Source organism: Anneissia japonica, unplaced genomic scaffold (genome assembly GCF_011630105.1).
Source record: "Anneissia japonica isolate Jap-2015-1 unplaced genomic scaffold, ASM1163010v1 scaffold695_len1296351_cov181, whole genome shotgun sequence".
Lineage (NCBI taxonomy): Eukaryota > Metazoa > Echinodermata > Crinoidea > Comatulida > Comatulidae > Anneissia > Anneissia japonica.
The window spans coordinates 907,193-925,620 of record NW_022740852.1 but is presented as its reverse complement, the minus strand read 5'-3'; the positions used below and the strand labels follow the sequence as shown (position 1 = coordinate 925,620).

At 34.1% G+C, this 18,428-nt stretch overlaps 6 protein-coding genes across 6 annotated transcripts in view; all 6 read left to right on the top strand.

Annotated features, from left to right (window-relative positions):
- The first annotated feature begins 297 nt into the window (after nt 1-297).
- On the top strand, nt 298-3,185 carry LOC117118373 (cell adhesion molecule 1-like). The gene is made up of 2 exons (XM_033262950.1): nt 298-1,727; nt 3,052-3,185. Exon 1 carries the CDS (start codon nt 329-331, stop codon nt 1,709-1,711), a length of 1,383 nt encoding a protein of 460 aa, XP_033118841.1. The 5' UTR covers nt 298-328; the 3' UTR covers nt 1,712-1,727; nt 3,052-3,185.
- On the top strand, nt 1,710-4,355 carry LOC117118377 (cell adhesion molecule 1-like). The gene has a single exon (XM_033262954.1). The coding sequence runs from the start codon at nt 2,952-2,954 to the stop codon at nt 4,323-4,325; it is 1,374 nt and encodes a 457-aa protein (XP_033118845.1). The 5' UTR covers nt 1,710-2,951; the 3' UTR covers nt 4,326-4,355.
- Nucleotides 4,356-4,480: 125 nt separating this feature from the next.
- On the top strand, nt 4,481-6,728 carry LOC117118375 (hemicentin-1-like). Its single transcript, XM_033262952.1, has one exon. The coding sequence runs from the start codon at nt 4,514-4,516 to the stop codon at nt 5,891-5,893; it is 1,380 nt and encodes a 459-aa protein (XP_033118843.1). The 5' UTR covers nt 4,481-4,513; the 3' UTR covers nt 5,894-6,728.
- Nucleotides 6,729-8,249: 1,521 nt separating this feature from the next.
- On the top strand, nt 8,250-8,855 carry LOC117118390 (neogenin-like). Its single transcript, XM_033262972.1, has one exon. It carries the CDS (start codon nt 8,250-8,252, stop codon nt 8,853-8,855), a length of 606 nt encoding a protein of 201 aa, XP_033118863.1.
- A 934-nt stretch (nt 8,856-9,789) lies between these two features.
- Nucleotides 9,790-11,335, top strand: LOC117118372 (cell adhesion molecule 1-like). The gene has a single exon (XM_033262948.1). The coding sequence runs from the start codon at nt 9,901-9,903 to the stop codon at nt 11,308-11,310; it is 1,410 nt and encodes a 469-aa protein (XP_033118839.1). The 5' UTR covers nt 9,790-9,900; the 3' UTR covers nt 11,311-11,335.
- Nucleotides 11,336-11,762: 427 nt separating this feature from the next.
- LOC117118389 (hemicentin-1-like) overlaps nt 11,763-18,428 on the top strand; it is a 7,375-nt gene continuing 709 nt past the window's right edge. The window contains exons 1-4 of the mRNA XM_033262971.1: nt 11,763-13,163; nt 13,608-14,492; nt 15,324-16,087; nt 17,057-18,423. Coding sequence (XP_033118862.1) covers nt 11,786-13,163; nt 13,608-14,492; nt 15,324-16,087; nt 17,057-18,421 — 4,392 coding nt within the window. The 5' untranslated portion in view covers nt 11,763-11,785 and the 3' untranslated portion in view covers nt 18,422-18,423. The remainder of the gene's footprint in view (nt 13,164-13,607; nt 14,493-15,323; nt 16,088-17,056; nt 18,424-18,428) is intronic.

The following is an 18,428-nucleotide window of genomic DNA, read 5'->3' as shown; positions in this document are numbered from 1 at the left end:
AGTTCTTCACACACTGATTGCGAATCACAGTTATCTTTTAAATCTGGTGCAGCATGATGAACCAATATAGTAAAAAATATCTTATTTAGAACGATAGTTAAATATTAATCATCAATATAAAAAAACTCATTAAATGTTTACTAAAACCTTGTAAGAAATAGCTGTAATTTCAGTCGATTATACAATACGAGAAACACAACTTTAGAAGAAGCTGATACAGCCATGAATAACTCAAATATACTTGGTTTTAGAAAAGCATTCAGTATTGTTCAGCCTTTGATGGAAATATTAATAGTAAGCAGGTTTTCTTCAGCAACTTTGCCTCAGTATGTACTTTTTAAAAATAATCATCTTGTTTGTGATACAAAGCCGCATAAATTTGCCTATATTTATTATTGTTGGGTGTGAGGCTACTTTTAAGTTTGAGGATGAGCCATCTGATAAAAGTGTAAAGATTGGCAAAGATCATTCATTATCTTGTCTTGTTAGTGGTATTATCAATGAGAAGCTTACTTGGTTTAAGGATGGTACTGAAATAGGTTTAACAGAGTCTACGGACAACAGAATATCGATAGCAAATAACGAAATAGGTTTGTACGGAAATTTCACCACATTGGTTATAGACAATGTAATAGCAAGTGATGCCGGATTGTATCAATGCGTTGCCATATCACCGACAACAGGATCAGTTGTATATAGTTCATCAGGGGCTCTTTTAACAATCCTTACATTGCCATCACCAGAATATCCTATTTGTTTTGAGCCTGATAGTGATATCATTGCAGGATTGACAGTAAAATTAACATGTGTATCGGAAAAAGTTCATCCACCAGTTACTTTAAAATTTACTCGCAACTCACAACTTGTAAACACGAGAATATCATTAACAGGTAAGGGTAACCTAGTAACACTTGAACTTACAATGACAACGACAAAAAATGACAATGGTGATATTTACGAATGTCATCAAAATTCTTCGCTGGATTCAAATTATCAAAAGTCATGTATGATTAAACCTTTGAACATACAATACAAGCCTGAGATAAAGATACAGCATACTAATCCCGTTTTACCTGGGCGAGAGACGATTCTCTTTTGTCAAACATTTGCTAACCCTCCTGTTATACATTATCAATGGAAATCAGTGCCTCAATTAAAAGTGGAAGACATAAGCATTGACGGAACCGGACAAGTTTTAAAGCTCTTGCGACCTTCATTGACACATAGTGGAACAAATATAACATGCATTGCTACTAATGAAATTGGACAAGTATCATCGTCTATAGAATTACACGTTTCTCAAACAGTAAGAAATGCAGAAAATAGTAATAATCCACACGAATCAACAAGTAATCAAATGACAGAAATGTCAAGTAAAGAAATTCGTTTATCATTAGATGTTGTGATTATCATCGCTGCCGGTGTTGTTATTATTGTAGTACTTGTTGTTCTGGTTCCCGTCTACCATTATTGTTTGTGTCGTAACAATAATACAACCACATTTGATTCTTCAGGAAAAGAAGTGACACAACCTGAAGTGTATTATGAAGCTAGGGAAGGAGTTATTTTAAGACATACGATACAAGATCGTTCATTGCCTCGTGTACCTACTACAGCAGTGTATGGTCATTGGCGACATTCGACAGCTTCACAAGTTCCCAATGATCTTGAGTCACATAGTTACACGTACATTGATAGAGAGAACGATTGATGTTTTTCTGATCATGGTTTGTAATCACAATAATATAGTTTATTATTTGTTACTTTAGAACTCTTATTTAAAGAATGCTCAATTATAATTTATTTTACTCTAGATATAAAAAAAATTTAATTGGTTGTTACGTACGTAGTGGAAAAATTAAATACGATATTGTATACGTGGACCTTATATTAAATTCTCAATTTTATACTGTGATTCTGATATTGTAATTTATAATAGACAAGTTGGAAACTAATTATATCAACATGTCTAAAACAGTTTAAAATATTGCTGTTGCCAAAAGTGCTTAATTAATGGGTACGTTGATATTTGATTGTTGTTGTGCTGTTATTTTTTAGATGTAATAATAATGAGACCGACTTACACTTGGTGAAGATTATGCCCTATTGTTTATTGTGAGTGACGTCAAACAGATGTCTAAGTTTAAAGATAGTACGCGAATATAGTTAACATGTGATGAAGATGATACAGTAAAATTTTTTTACTGTCTATAGATGCTGACTGTATTAGTGTGTAGTAATATCTGAGTAATCGATTTTGCAGGTAGATAGTTTACCAGAAGTGAGATTATACAACATTTTTTTAACATTAACAGGGTTTTCCATTCTAATTCTATTTTCTGTTCCAAGCCTAAAGGAGATAATTATTGATGGTGAAATAAACATGGATTTCTGAAAGAGTTTATCCAATGATTCTGCAAAAAAAAAATCGAGGATCGAAACAAGTAAAATATGAGGAAAGCATTCCTCATACTGTAACTCTGTAACATCCCAATTTACAGTAACAACGACAAAAGATGCCAATGGTGTCACATTACAAATGTCATGAATAATTATCACTGGGTTCGAATGAGCAAAAATCATGTACAATGAAGCCTTCAATAATAATAATAATAATAATAATAATAATAATAATAATCCAGATAATCTAAACAAAAGATTCTTTTCTGTCAGACATTGGCTAACCAACCTGTTATCAACGGAAAAAAGGTGCCTCAATTATAAGGGGAATTCTTATAACAGTTGTACTGGACAAAAATCCAAATGCATCAATTGTTTCCGAATACAATAGGAATAAATTTAGTTAGATGTTGTATACGTAGAACACAAATTATTATTTGACTAGTCGCAATATGAATATATAAATATAATGTTATTAAAGTCAAAGTTTCAATCTGATTTCCTGTGGTGTTGTAAGACAAGACAAGTGTGATCCAAATGCGGGCTTCAGGATGCTTCATAAACTGTTTAAAACATTGGTGATACTAATAATGCTTAGTTTGATGTTTACATTTACAGTAGATATTTGTGGTGCTGTTATTGTTTTTGAAGGTGTTCCATCTGGTGGCAAAATTAGGCTTGGTGAGGATTATGCATTATCCTGTGTTGTTAGTGGCATGGTAAACGAGGAACTGACTTGGTTTAAAGATGATACTCAAATACATTTAACAGAAGATATGGAAGACGCAAGGATTTCTATTGCAAAAAATGAATTATCTAACGGAAATTTCTCCACATTATTTATAAGCAATATAATACGAAGTGATGCTGGACTATATCAATGTGTTGTAATATCTCAAAGATCTGGATTGGTGTTAAAAAAATCACCAGAAGCTCTATTAATTATCCTTTCTCTACCAGCACCAGACTACCCAATTTGTTCTCAGCCAGATCCTCAAATAGTTTCTGGATCAACGCTAACATTAACTTGTGGTTCTGAAATAGTTGCCCCACCAGTCAATTTACAATTTACTCGCAGCTCACAAATTGTAAACAAGGGTATAACATTTACAGAAGAGGATAACTTGATTGAACTTAAACTTAGAATAATAACGACAAAAGATGACAATGGTGTCGTTTACAAATGTCATCAGTATTCTTCACTTGATTCAAATTATCAAAAGTCATGTATGATGAAACCTTTGAACATACAATACAAACCTGAGATAAAGATACAGCATACTAATCCAGTATTACCTGGACGGGAGACGATTCTATTTTGTCAGACGTTTGCTAACCCTCCTGTTTCACATTACCAATGGACATCAGTGCCTCAATTAAAAGCGGAAGATATCATCGTCGATGGAACAGGACAAATATTTAAATTATTACGGCCTACTTTAAAACAAAGTGGAACAAATATATCTTGTACTGCTACCAATGAAATCGGACAAGTGTCATCATTTATAGAATTACAAGTTTCCCAATCAATCAGCAAGTCAGAAAATAATAATAATCCTTACGAATCAACAAGTAATGTATCTGAAACGTCGAAGAAAAATATTCGTTTATCACTAGATGTTGTGATCATCATCGCTGCTGGTGTTGTAATTATTGTTGTACTTGTTGTTCTGGTTCCCATCTACCATTATTGTTTGTGTCGTAACACAATGACATTTGATTCTTCCGGGAAAGAGGTGACTCAACCAGAAGTGTATTATGAGGAAAGAGAAGGAGTTATTTTAAGACACACGATACAGGACCGTTCATTGCCTCGTGTGCCTACTACAGAAGTATATGGCCATTGGAGACATTCGACGGCTTCGCAAGTTCCCAATGATCTTGAGTCACATAGTTACACGTATATTGATACCGAGAACGATTAATTTTATCCAGATTATTTCTGAAAAATGTTGAATACGTAAAACACAACTTCATATTGGACTGGTAGTCACGGGGATATAGAATATAATGTTTATTTATGTCAAATTGCTATTTCATTCCTATATTTTCACCCAGTTTTTGATGATGTACACACTATTAAAACGAGTTTGAATGAAATTTGCTCGTCAATATGTTTCAACTATATAAAGCAATGGTAATAACAATAGCCATTAGTGTGATGGCTACGTATATGTTTGTTTGCTGTTTTGCTGTCTTTGCTTTTGAGGATGTACCATCAAATGACGAAGTTATGACTGGCAAGGATCATGCATTTTCGTGTGTTGTTAGCGGTATGATGTACGAAGAACTGACTTGGTTTAAAGATGGTAGGCAAATACATTTAACAGCAGACGTAGACGAAATACGAATTTCTATAGTGAAAAACGAATTATCTAACGGAAATTTGTCAACATTAGTTATAGATAATGTAATACGAAGTGATGCTGGGCTGTATCAATGTGTTGTCATATTACCGACATCTGCATCTGTGCTGGACCGTTCACCAGAAGCTGAGTTAAATATTCTTTCCTTGCCAGCACCAGAATATCCAATTTGTTCTGAGCCAGAAAGTGAAATCATTTCAGGATCGACGGTAAAATTAACATGTGTTTCTGAAAGGGTTCATCCACCTGTGAGTTTACAATTTATCCGCAACTCCAAACCAGTGAACACGGGGATAACATTCACAAAAACAGCTAACTTGGTAACACTTCAGTTTGCAAAAATAACAACAAAAATTGACAATGGTGACGTTTACGAGTGTTATCAATATTCTTCACTTGATTTGAATTATCAGAAATCATGCAGGACGAAGCCTTTAAACATACAATACAAACCCGAGATAAAATTACAACATACTAATCCGGTATTGCCTGGAAGAGAAACGATTCTCTTTTGTCAGACATTCGCTAACCCTCCTGTTTCACATTATCAGTGGACATCAGTGCCTCATTTAAAAGCGGAAGATATATTTACTGATGGAAATGGACAAGTATTGAAGCTGTTACGACCTTCATTAAAACAAAGTGGAACAAATATAACGTGCATTGCTACTAATGAAATCGGACAAGTATCATCCTCTATAGAATTACAAGTTTCTCAAACAATAAGAAATTCAGAAAATAATAAGAATCCACACGAATCAACAAGTAATCAAATGACAGAAATGTCAAATAAAGGAATTGGTTTATCATTGGATGTTGTTATCATCATTGCTGCCGGTGTTGTTATTATTGTTGTACTTGTTGTTCTAGTTCCCGTTTATCATTATTGTTTGTGTCGTAACAATAACATAACCACAATTGATTCTTTAGGAAAAGAAGTAACTCAGCCTGAAGTGTATTATGAGGCCAGGGAGGGAGTTATTTTAAGACATACGATACAAGATCGTTCCTTGCCTCGTGTACCCACTACTGAAGTGTATGGTCATTGGAGACATTCAACAGCTTCACAAGTTCCCAATGATCTTGAGTCACATAGTTACACGTACATCGATACCGAGAACGATTGATGTTTTTTTTATTTTTGATCATGATTCATATTTTTACCCACAATAATATAGTGATAATAACTCTCATCATTATTCTGTGCTATTGTTCGCCAATCTACAAATGATTTAATTATAATCTATTTTATTTTAATTACAACAAATATCAACGGTTTGTTAGATATGTAGTGCAATAATTCAATAAGATATTGTATACGTGGTTTTCATTACATTCACAATCTTACACTGTGATTCTGGTGTATTATAATACATAATGAACAAGTATAATAACATTATTATATTATGTTGTCAACAATGCTTAGATAATGGGTACATTGATATTTGGTTGCTGTCATGCTGTTCTTTTAGGATGTATCATCAGGAGACCGATTTATACTTGGTGAAGATTATGCACTATTGTACGTTGTTGATGACCGTACGTCGTTACGTATAAAAAAATATACACGTTTAAAGATAGTACGCAGATATAGTTGACATGTTATGAAAATGGTATTGTTTATAGACGCTGGATATATAAATGCTTAGTAATATCTCATTAATCGATTTTGCAGATAGTTCATTAAATGTGAACAATTATCATTTCCTTACCAGCACCAGAGTTTTTTTTTAAATTATAATTTCTATTCTCTGTTCCAGGCCTAAAATGTGGTATGATAACATTATTGACGGTTACATTTACATGTATCTCTAAAAGAGTTTATCCAGTGACTCTACAATAAATACTAGGACAAATTTGGTTTAAAGGCGGGTTTCTAGATGCTTTATAGACTTTAAATCATTGGTAATACTAATGTTTAGTTTGATGGGTACATTTATAGTACATAGGTCTATTTGCAGGGGCGGATTTCAAAAATTTTGCGCGGGGGTGGGGGTGTGGGGGTGTGGGAGCATGCCCCGGATGCATTATTTGTTTCCCATACATTTAAGACAGAAATTACTGAGGGTGCTATTTTAGGTCAGTTAGGTGAACCGATATGCATACCAGACCACTCCTTCGAGACGAGTAGGGGGATACCCCGGTGTACTGGAACAGACAGCCCCTGTGGTGGACGACGAGAGTTGCTGGTACCGGGTTACCGGGTAGCACAGACACGAAGGGACCCTTAGGGGCGAAGAAAGTAATTGATCGAGTTCCTAGTCCACATTTCAAGCGCCCTGAGCATCTTACATTAGATGGATTTGTGCGCTATATAAAACTACACTATTATTATTATTATTATTATCGAGTAAACTACAGTGCTTATGAGTGATCAACACTATGGAGTAGGCCGAAATCTATTAAATAGGCCTTGGTAGTTAAGACAGTGTGAAAATTAATGGACTATAATTGTAGTAATATCCGTATGACTAGACACAGTTTATGTACAGCATGGTTTTTCAAAGTATAAAAAGCATTAATTATTTAATCTGGCTATTTGAGTAGGCCTACAGTATAGTATCCTAGATATGACATGTGTTGTAGCAGTTGTATGCCCCTTATTAAATAGCTAATTCTGAAGGATATAAACGTTTAGAAATGCTCGGAGGCAAATTACGAGTACTTCGGACACAGTTGCTAACTTACAATTTTACAATTAAATTTTATGAGAAAAAAATCCTTTGTCAATTAACAGACAGTGAACGTATTTGCTGTATGCGTTTACATGATTCATTGGTTGGTAACTTAAGGATTTTTTTTGTATTAATTCTGAGTTCGATCGTTTTAATTATTCAATTTTGTAATTGGATAAACAGCCTTTAATATAAACAGTACGACATATCATAGAATACCGTCACATTTGGTATAATCAATATTTGTTTCTATGCAAATATATATGCCTATTACTTTTATTTATATTGAAAATGAACGACATTTTTGTGAGATATCAACATTATAACAATACTACACTGTACTAAAACAATTCCCTGGTATATTATATGTATGCCATACTGTATTTTCTTACCCCATTACTCAAATAACCAACCAGATTCAACGCTGCTTTTTATACAACTTTCAAAGACCATGCTGTAAGTAAAATTTGTCTAGGCATATGGATATTGCAATTACAATACTATAACATTATTTCATTAATTTTCACTGTCTCGACCAACTACCAAGAGATTTCGGCCTACCTTAACATCACGGGCAATTTCATATTCCACAAGCAGCAAAAACTGCTTTCGCTACTCGCGAGGGGAAATCGACATGCATAATTATTCAGGTCTATCAGTTCACCTAACTTACCTAGAATAGAGCCCTCTGTAATTTGGGCCTTAAGTGTATGGGGAAAAAATAATGAGCCCCGGAACCACTAGGGTGGTGTTATGTCTATCGGCCCCACTTGCATTACCAACGATAATTAGTTTAGTGGGAACGTTTATGTTTCATTGTTGTGGTGCCGTCATTGTTTTTGAAGATGTTCCATCAGGTGACAGAATTACTCTTGGAGAGGACCATGCATTATACTGTGTTGTTAGTGGCATGGTAAACGAAGAACTGATATGGTATAAAGATGGTAGGCAAATACAGTTAACAGAAGATGAAATACGAATTTCTATAGCAAAACGCGAACTATCTAACGGAAATTTATCAACATTGGTTATTGACAATGTAATGCAAGGTGATGCTGGGTTGTATCAATGCGTCATTATATCACCGATGTCTGGGTCGGTGTCAAGTAGTTCTCCAGAAGCTGAATTGCTTATTCTTTCGCTACCCGCACCAGAATATCCTCTTTGTTCTGAGCCTGATAGTGCTATTATTGCAGGATCAACGGTAGAATTAACATGTGTTTCTGAAAGAGTGTTTCCCAAAGTGAGGTTACACTTTACTCGCAACTCTGAACCCGTGAATACGAGAACAATGCTCACTGAAACAGGTAACTTAGTAACACTCTCGCTCACATTACCAACAAAAAAAGATAATAATGGCGAAATTTATGAATGTCACCAATATTCATCTCAAATTACCAAAAATCATGTATGATGAAACCTTTAAACATACAATACCAACCTGAGATAAAAATACAGCATACTTATCCAGTAATACCAGGACGAGAGACGATTCTATTCTGTCAGACGTTTGCTAACCCATCTGTTTTAAGCTATCAGTGGACATCAGTGCCTCAATTAAGAACGGAAGATATAATTATTGATGTGACTGGACAAGTATTAAAGCTCTTGAAACCTAAATTAACACAAACTGGAACAAATATAACATGTATTGCTACTAATGAAGTTGGAAAAGTGTCATCATCTATAATATTACAGGTTTCTCATTCTGTAGGTAATTCGGAAACTAACAAAAATCCACAAGAATCAACAAGTAATCAAAAAACAGAAACGTCAACAAAAAATATCGGTTTATCATTGGACGTCATAATCATCATCACTGCTGGTGTTGTTATTATTGTTGTACTTGTTGTTCTGGTTCCCGTCTATCATTACTGTTTGTGTCGTAACAATGATACTACTACCGTTAATGCGTCAGGAGAAGCAATAACTCAACCAGAAGTGTATTATGAATCTAGAGATGGAGTAATTTTAAGGCATACGATACAAGATCGTTCATTGCCTCGGGTACCTACTACAGAAGTGTATGGTCATTGGCGACATTCAACGGCTTCACAAGTTCCAAATGATCTTGAATCACATAGCTACACATACATTGATACCGAGAACGATTAATCTCATTATACTCCTAAAATTAATATCCTGTTATATTTCAACCACACAATTTTAGTGTAAATAGTCACCACTATCTTACCTTCACAAACTTTTGTCTAACAAATAATAAATGTTTAATATATCTGCAAAACTGAAAGTATCAACGTTTTTGTAAATACCATTTTCAAACTTTTCAGTGAATTTTTGAGTACGGGAAACATCACTTCGTATTGGACTGGTAGTCATATGACTATGAAAATTCTTGTTTATTAGTGTAAAACCCTTATTTCATTCTTAAATTTTTAGTTGATTTTCGATGATATGCCATATATTAAGACGAGTTGGAATCAAAAGTGTAAATCAAAATGTTTAATATACTGTTTAAAATACTGGTAACACCAACAATAATTAGTTTGATGGGAACGTTTATATTTTATTGTTGTGGTGCTGTTTTTATTTTTGAAGATGTTCCATCAGGAGACAGGATTAGACTTGGTGAGGATCATTTACTCTCGTGTGTTGTTAGTGGCATGGTAAATGAGAGGTTGACGTGGTATAAAGATGGTCAGCAAATACAGTTAGCAGAAGATGACGATGATACACGAATTTCTATAGCAAAAAGCGAACTATCTAACGGAAATTTATCTACATTGGTTATTGACAACGTAATGCAAGGTGATGCTGGGTTGTATCAATGCGTCATTATATCATCGATGTCTGGGTCGGTGTTGAGTAGTTCTCCAGAAGCCGAATTGATTATTCTTTCGCTACCCGCACCAGAATATCCTCTTTGTTCTGAGCTTGATAGTGCTATTATTGCAGGATCAATAGTAGAATTAACATGTGTTTCTGAAAGAGTGTATCCTCAAGTGAGTTTACAATTTACTCGCAACTCTGAAACCGTGAATACGAAGAAAATGTTAACAGAAACAGGTAACTTAGTAACACTACTGTTAACATTAACAGCACAAAAAGATAACAATGGTGACATTTACGATTGTCACCAATATTCATCGCTGGAATCAAATTATCAAAAATCATGTACGATGAAACCTTTAAACATACAATACAAACCTGAGATAAAAATACAGCATACTAATCCAGTAATACCTGGACGAGAAACAATTCTCTTTTGTCAGACATTTGCTAATCCGCCAGTCTCACGTTATCAATGGATATCAGTGCCTCAATTGAAAGCAGAAGATATATTTACTGATGGAAATGGACAAGTATTGAAGCTGTTACGACCTTCATTAAAACAAAGTGGAACAAATATAACGTGCATTGCTACTAATGAAATTGGACAAGTATCATCATCTATAGAATTACAAGTTTCTCAAACAATAAGAAATCCAGAAAATAATAAAAATCCACACGAATCAACAAATAATAAAAATCCACACGAATCAACAAATAATCAAATGACAGAAATGTCAAATAATGGAATTGGTTTATCATTGGATGTTGTTATCATCATTGCTGCCGGTGTTGTTATTATTGTTGTACTTGTTGTTCTAGTTCCCGTTTATCATTATTGTTTGTGTCGTAACAATAACACGACCACAATTGATTCTTTAGGAAAAGAAGTAACTCAGCCTGAAGTGTATTATGAGGCTAGGGAGGGAGTTATTTTAAGACATACGATACAAGATCGTTCCTTGCCTCGTGTACCCACTACAGAAGTGTATGGTCATTGGAGACATTCAACAGCTTCACAAGTTCCAAATGATCTTGAGTCACATAGTTACACATACATTGATACAGAGAACGATTAATGGTATTCTTAATTCATATTATATTATTGTATTACCACATTGTGTAAATAGCTCTCATCATTATGGTTGCTAATTGTACTTTTATAAGGAGAAAATTTAACTTTTAATATGTTTAATTGTAAAGTTAAAAAGCATAATAGTGATAAATAGTGGAGGACAGTTCATAGTTTAGTGGTTAATGGATTTATTTCTCAAGGCCAGAAACAACTCTACTCCCTAAGCCTCAAAAGGACATAGTTTACAACGCATCGTGCCATCCTGTATTTGCTGTTGAGTGTGAAATGGCACTTACTATGAAGGCAGTTATATTAATTTTGTAAAATGTTTAATACGTGAAACACGACTTTATATTTACGTGGTAATCAGATGAATATGCATACATTCGTTTATTTAAGTCTTATTCTTAATTTTAACTTCGTTTTGAATGTTACACCTGATAAATTAAGGCTAGATTGAAACAGATGTGTGCATCAATATGTTTAATAAATATTTCAAAATAGTGGTGATACCTGGAGTTATTAGTTTGATGGTAGGTACGGTGGTATTAGTTTGCTGTGATGCTGCTATTGTTTTTGATGATGTTCCATCAGGTGCTGAAATTAAGCTTGGTGAAGATCATGCACTATATTGTGTTGTTAGTGGCATGGTAAACGAAGACCTGGTGTGGTTTAAAGACGGAACGCAAATAAATTTGAAACAAGATAGAGATGATACCCGAATTTCATTAGTGAAAAATGAATTATCTAACGGATATTTCTCAACATTGGTAATAAACAATGTAATACGAAATGATTCTGGGCTGTATCAATGTGTTGTCATGTCACCGGTATCCAGAAAAATGTTGGATAGCTCACCAGAAGCTGAATTAATTATCCTCTCTCTACCAGCTCCACGGTATCCTATTTGTTCTGAGCCAGAAAATAACATTATTGCAGGATCGACATTAACATTTACATGTGTTTCTGAAAGGGTTCATCCAACAGTGACTTTACAGTTTATTCGCGATACCAAAGCAGTAAACACGAGGATAAAATTGATGGAAGCAGGTAATTTATTAACATTACAGTATACATTAACAACGACAAAAGATAACAATGGTGAAATTTACGAATGTCACCAACATTCACCACTGGATTTAAATTATCAGAAATCGTGTACGATGAAACCTTTAAACATACAATACAAACCAGAGATAAAAATACAACATACTAATCCAGTGATACCTGGGCGGGAGACAATTATCTTTTGTCAGACATTTGCTAACCCACCTGTTTCACATTATCAGTGGATATCAGTGCCTCAATTAAGAGCTGGAGATATAATTATTGATGGGACTGGACAAGTATTAAGGCTCTTGAGACCTACATTAACACAAACTGGAACAAATATAACATGTATTGCTACAAATGAAATTGGGAAGGTATCATCATCTGTAGAACTACAAGTGTCTATAGGTAATTCAGAAACTAAAAACAACCCAGAGGAATCAATAAGTAATCTAAAATCAGAAACGTCAACAAAACACTTTGGTTTATCATTGGACGTTATAATCATCATCGCTGCTGGTGTTGTTATTATTGTTGTACTTGTTGTTCTGGTTCCCGTCTACCATTATTGTTTGTGTCGCCACAATGATACTACTACCGTTAATGCGTCAGGAGAAGTAGTAACTCAACCAGAAGTGTATTATGAATCCAGAGATGGAGTAATTTTAAGACATACGATACAAGATCGTTCATTGCCTCGTGTACCTACAACAGAAGTGTATGGTCATTGGAGACATTCAACGGCTTCACAAGTTCCAAATGATCTTGAATCACATAGCTACACATACATTGATACAGAGAACGATTAATCTCATTATATTCCTAAAATTAATATCCTGTTTTATTTCAACCACACAATTTTAGTGTAAATAGCCACCACTATCTTAACATAATATTTTTGTATATTAAATGTTTATTATATCTGCAAAACTGAAAGTACCAACGTTTGTAAGTACCATGTGTTAAGGTAGTAACATTTTCAGTGAACATTTGAGTACGGGAAACATTACTTTATATTGGACTTGTAGTCATATGACTATAAAAACCTTTGTTATTGGAGTAAAACCCCTATTTCATTCTTAAATTTTAACTTGGTTTTTCGATGATATGCCTGATATTAAGACGAATTTGAATCAAAAGTGAAAATCAACATGTTTAATATACTATTTAAAATACTAGTAACACCAACAATAATTAGTTTGATGGGAACGTTTATATTTCATTGTTGTGGTGCTGTTTTTATTTTTGAAGATGTTCCATCAGGAGAAAGGATTAGACTTGGTGAGGATCATTTTTTTTCTTGTGTTGTTAGTGGCATGGTAAATGAAAAGCTGACGTGGTATAAAGATGGTCTGCAAATACAGTTAACAGAAGATGATGATGATACACGAATTGCTATAGCAAAAAGTGAACTATCTAACGGAAATTTATCTACATTGGTTATAAACAATGTAATGCAAAGTGATGGTGGGCTATATCAATGCGTCGTTATGTCACCGATGTCTGAGTCGGTTTTGAGTAGTTCTCCAGAAGCCGAATTGATAATTCTTTCGCTACCCGCACCAGAATATCCTCTTTGTTCTGAACCTGATAGTGCTATTATTGCAGGATCAACGGTAGAATTAACATGTGTTTCTGAAAGAGTGTATCCCCAAGTGAGTTTACAATTTTCTCGCAACTCTAAAACCGTGAATACGAGAAAAATGTTATCAGAAACAGGCAACTTAGTAACACTTCCGTTTACATTAACAACCAGCAAAGATAACAATGGTGACATTTACGAATGTCACCAATATTCATCTCTGGATTCAAATTATCAGAAATCATGTACGATGAAACCTTTAAACATACAATACAAACCTGAGATAAAAATACAGCATACTAATCCAGTAATACCTGGACGAGAGACGATCCTCTTTTGTCAGACATTTGCTAACCCTCCTGTTTCACGCTATCAGTGGACATCAGTGCCTCGATTAAAAGTTGAAGATATAATCATTGATGGAACAGGACAAGTTTTAAAGCTCTTGCAACCTACATTAATACAAGCTGGAACAAATATAACATGTATTGCTACAAATGAAATTGGAAAGGTATCATCATCTATAGAATTACAAGTTTCTCAATCTTCTTTAGGTAATTCAGAAACTAAAAACAATCCACACGAATCAATAAGTAATCAAATATCAGAAACGTCTACGAAAAATATTGGTTTATCATTGGACGTCATAATCATCATCGCTGCTGGTGTTGTTATTATTATTGTACTTGTTGTTCTAGTTCCTGTCTACCATTATTGTTTGTGTCGTAACAATAATACTACGACCGTTAATGCGTCAGGAGAAGAAGTAACTCAACCAGAAGTGTATTATGAATCTAGAGATGGAGTAATTTTAAGACATACGATACAAGATCGGTCATTGCCTCGTGTACCTACTACAGAAGTATATGGTCATTGGAGACATTCAACAGCTTCACAAGTTCCCAATGATCTTGAGTCACATAGCTACACATACATTGATACCGAAAATGACTAATCTTACTCTACTCCTAAACTTAATATACTGTTTTATTTCAACAAAATTCTAATAGTCTAAATAGCTACCACTGTATTTTTGTCTTTACAGTATTGTCTAACAATTACTAAATGTTTAATATATCAATGAAACTGAATGTATCAATACGTTTGTAGTAACATTTTCAGTGAAATGTTGAATACGTGAAACTTTACTTTATAATGGGCTGGTAGTCATATGAATAATTTGCAGTAAAACCCTTATCTCATTCTTAAATTTTAACTTGATTTTCGATGATATGGCATATATTAAATCTACTTTGAATCAAAATTGTGCATCATCATGTTTCATTATGCTGTTTAAAACACTTGTAATACCAACAACAATTATAATGATGGGTACGTTTACATTTCATTATTTCATTGCTGTGGTGCCGTTATTATTTTTGAAGATGTTCCATCAGGTGATAGAATTAAGCTCGGTAATGATCATGCACTGTCGTGTGTTGTTAGTGGCATGGTAAATGAAAGGCTGATGTGGTTTAAGGATGGTCTGCAAATACAGTTAACAGAAGATGACGATGATACACGAATTTCTATAGCAAAAAACGAACTATCTAATGGAAATTTATCAACATTATTCATAAACAATGTAATGCAAAGCGATGTTGGGCTGTATCAATGCGTTTTGATATCTCAGATATCTGAATTGATGATAGATAGTTCGCCAGACGCTGAAATAATTATCCTTTCTCTACCAGCACCAGAATATCCTCTTTGCTCTGAGCTTGATAGTGCTATTATTGCAGGATCAACGGTAGAATTAACCTGTGGTTCTGAAAGAGTGTATCCCCAAGTGAGTTTACAATTTACTCGCAACTCTGAACCTGTGAATACGAGGACAACGTTCACAGAAACAGATAATTTAGTAACACTCCAGCTCACATTAACAACAAAAAAAGAAAACAATGGTGACATTTACGATTGTCACCAATATTCATCGATGGATACAAATTATCAAAAATCATGTACAATGAAACCTTTAAACATTCAATACAATCCTGAGATAAAAATACAACATACTAATCCCGTATTATCTGGACGAGAGACAATTATTTTCTGTCAGACATTTGCTAACCCACCAGATTCACGTTATCAGTGCACATCAGCGCCTAAATTAAAAGCGGAAGATATAAACATTGATGAAACTGGGCAAGTATCAAAAGCTCTTGAGACCTACGTTAACACAAACTGCAACAAATGTAACATGTATTGCTACTAATGAAATTGGAGGCGTATCATCATTTATAGAATTACAAGTTCCTCACTCGATAGGTAATTCAATAACTAAAAATCCACACGAATCAACAAGTACTCAAAAATCAGGAACGTCACCGAAAATATTGGTTTATCATTAGACGTTATGATCATCATCACTGCTGGTGCTCTTATTATTGTTGTACTTCTTGTTCTGGTTCCCGTCTACCATTATTGTTTGTGTAGAAATAATGTCACAATGACCGTTAATTCTTCAGGAAAAGAAATGACTCAACCAGAAGTGTATTATGAATCTAGAGATGGGGTAGTTTTAAGACATACGATACAAGATCGTTCATTGCCTCGTGTACCTACTACAGAAGTGTATGATCATTGAAGACATTCAACGGCTTCACAAGTTCCAAATGATTTTGAGTCACATAGTTACAAATACATTGATACCGAGAACGATTAACTTTATTCTACTCCCAAAATTTTTATCCTGCTTTACTTCAACCATATTATTATAGTGTAAATAACTACATATTGTGTAACAATATTTCGATCTAACAAATGTTAAATGTTCAATATAGCAGCTAAACTGAAAGTATCAACGTTTTGAAATATTCCTGATGATGACATAATCAATGTCGAAATATTGGATCCCGACACGATGGCGTGCATTTAGATACTTGGAGTATGTATTATACTATCTTATTCGTAAATACCATTTCTGAACGTAGTAAAATTTTCAGCAAACTTAGAAGTACGTGAAACATTACCTTATATTGGACTGGTAGTCATATGACTATGAAAACCTTGGTTATTGCATTAAAGCCCATTTATTTTTAAATTTAACTTTCGATGATATATCTGATATTAAGACGAGTTTGAATCAAAAGTGTAAATCAACATGTTTAATATCCAGTTTAAAACACTGGTAATACTAACAATAATTAGTTTGATGGGAACGTTTATATTTCATTGTTGTGGTGCTGTTTTTATTTTTGAAGATGTTCCATCAGGTGACAGAATTAGGCTTGGTGAGGATCATTTACTCTCGTGTGTTGTTAGTGGCATGGTAAATGAAAGGCTGACGTGGTATAAAGATGGTCTGCAAATACAGTTAACAGAAGATGACGATGATACACGAATTTCTATAGCAAAAAGCAAACTATCTAACGGAAATTTATCTACATTGGTTATAAACAATGTAATGAAAAATGATGCTGGGCTATATCAATGCGTCGTTATATCACCGATGTCTGAGTTGGTGTTGGGTAGTTCTCCTGAAGCTGAATTGATTATTCTTTCGCTACCCGCACCAGAATATCCACTTTGTTCTGAGCCTGATAGTGCTATTATTGCAGGATCAACGGTAGAATTAACATGTGTTTCTGAAAGAGTGTATCCCCAAGTGAGTTTACAATTTACTCGCAACTCTGAGCCCGTGAATACCAGAAAAATGTTAACAGAAACAGGTAACTTATTAACACTTCCGTTTACATTAAAAACCAGCAAAGATAACAATGGTGACATTTACGAATGCCACCAATATTCATCTCTGGATTCAAATTATCAAAAGTTATGTACGATGAAACCTTTAAACATACAATACAAACCTGAGATAAAAATACAGCATACTAATCCAGTGCTACCTGGACGAGAGACAATTCTATTTTGTCAGACATTTGCTAACCCGCCTGTTTCATATTATCAGTGGACATCAGTACCTCAATTAAGAGCAGAAGATATCATCGTTGGTAGAACTGGACAAGTACTAAAGTTATTACGACCTTCATTATCACATAGTGGAACAAATATAACATGTATTGCTACTAATGAAATTGGAAAAGTATCGTCATCTATAGAACTACAAGTTTCTTACTCTATAGGTAATTCAGAAACTAATAACAATCCACACGAATCAACAAGTAATCAAAAATCAGAAACGTCAGCAAAAAATATTGGTTTATCATTGGACGTTATAATCATCATCGTTGCTGGAGTTGTTATTATTGTTATACTTGTTGTTCTGGTTCCCGTCTACCATTACTGTTTGTGTCGTAACAATACTACGACCGTTAATGTGTCCGGAGAAGAAGTAACTCAACCAGAAGTGTATTATGAATCTAAAGATGGAGTAATTTTAAGGCATACGATACAAGATCGTTCATTGCCTCGTGTACCTACCACAGAAGTGTATGGTCATTGGAGACATTCAACGGCTTCACAAGTTCCCAATGATCTTGAATCCCATAGTTATACATATATTGATACTGAGAATGATTAAATTTTTT

Bases quoted from the DNA above. Each gene is read 5' to 3' on its own strand.
- LOC117118377 (XM_033262954.1), top strand. From the start codon at position 2,952: ATGCTTCATAAACTGTTTAAAACATTGGTGATACTAATAATGCTTAGT.
- LOC117118373 (XM_033262950.1), top strand. From the start codon at position 329: ATGTACTTTTTAAAAATAATCATCTTGTTTGTGATACAAAGCCGCATA.
- LOC117118375 (XM_033262952.1), top strand. From the start codon at position 4,514: ATGTTTCAACTATATAAAGCAATGGTAATAACAATAGCCATTAGTGTG.
- LOC117118390 (XM_033262972.1), top strand. From the start codon at position 8,250: ATGTTTCATTGTTGTGGTGCCGTCATTGTTTTTGAAGATGTTCCATCA.
- LOC117118372 (XM_033262948.1), top strand. From the start codon at position 9,901: ATGTTTAATATACTGTTTAAAATACTGGTAACACCAACAATAATTAGT.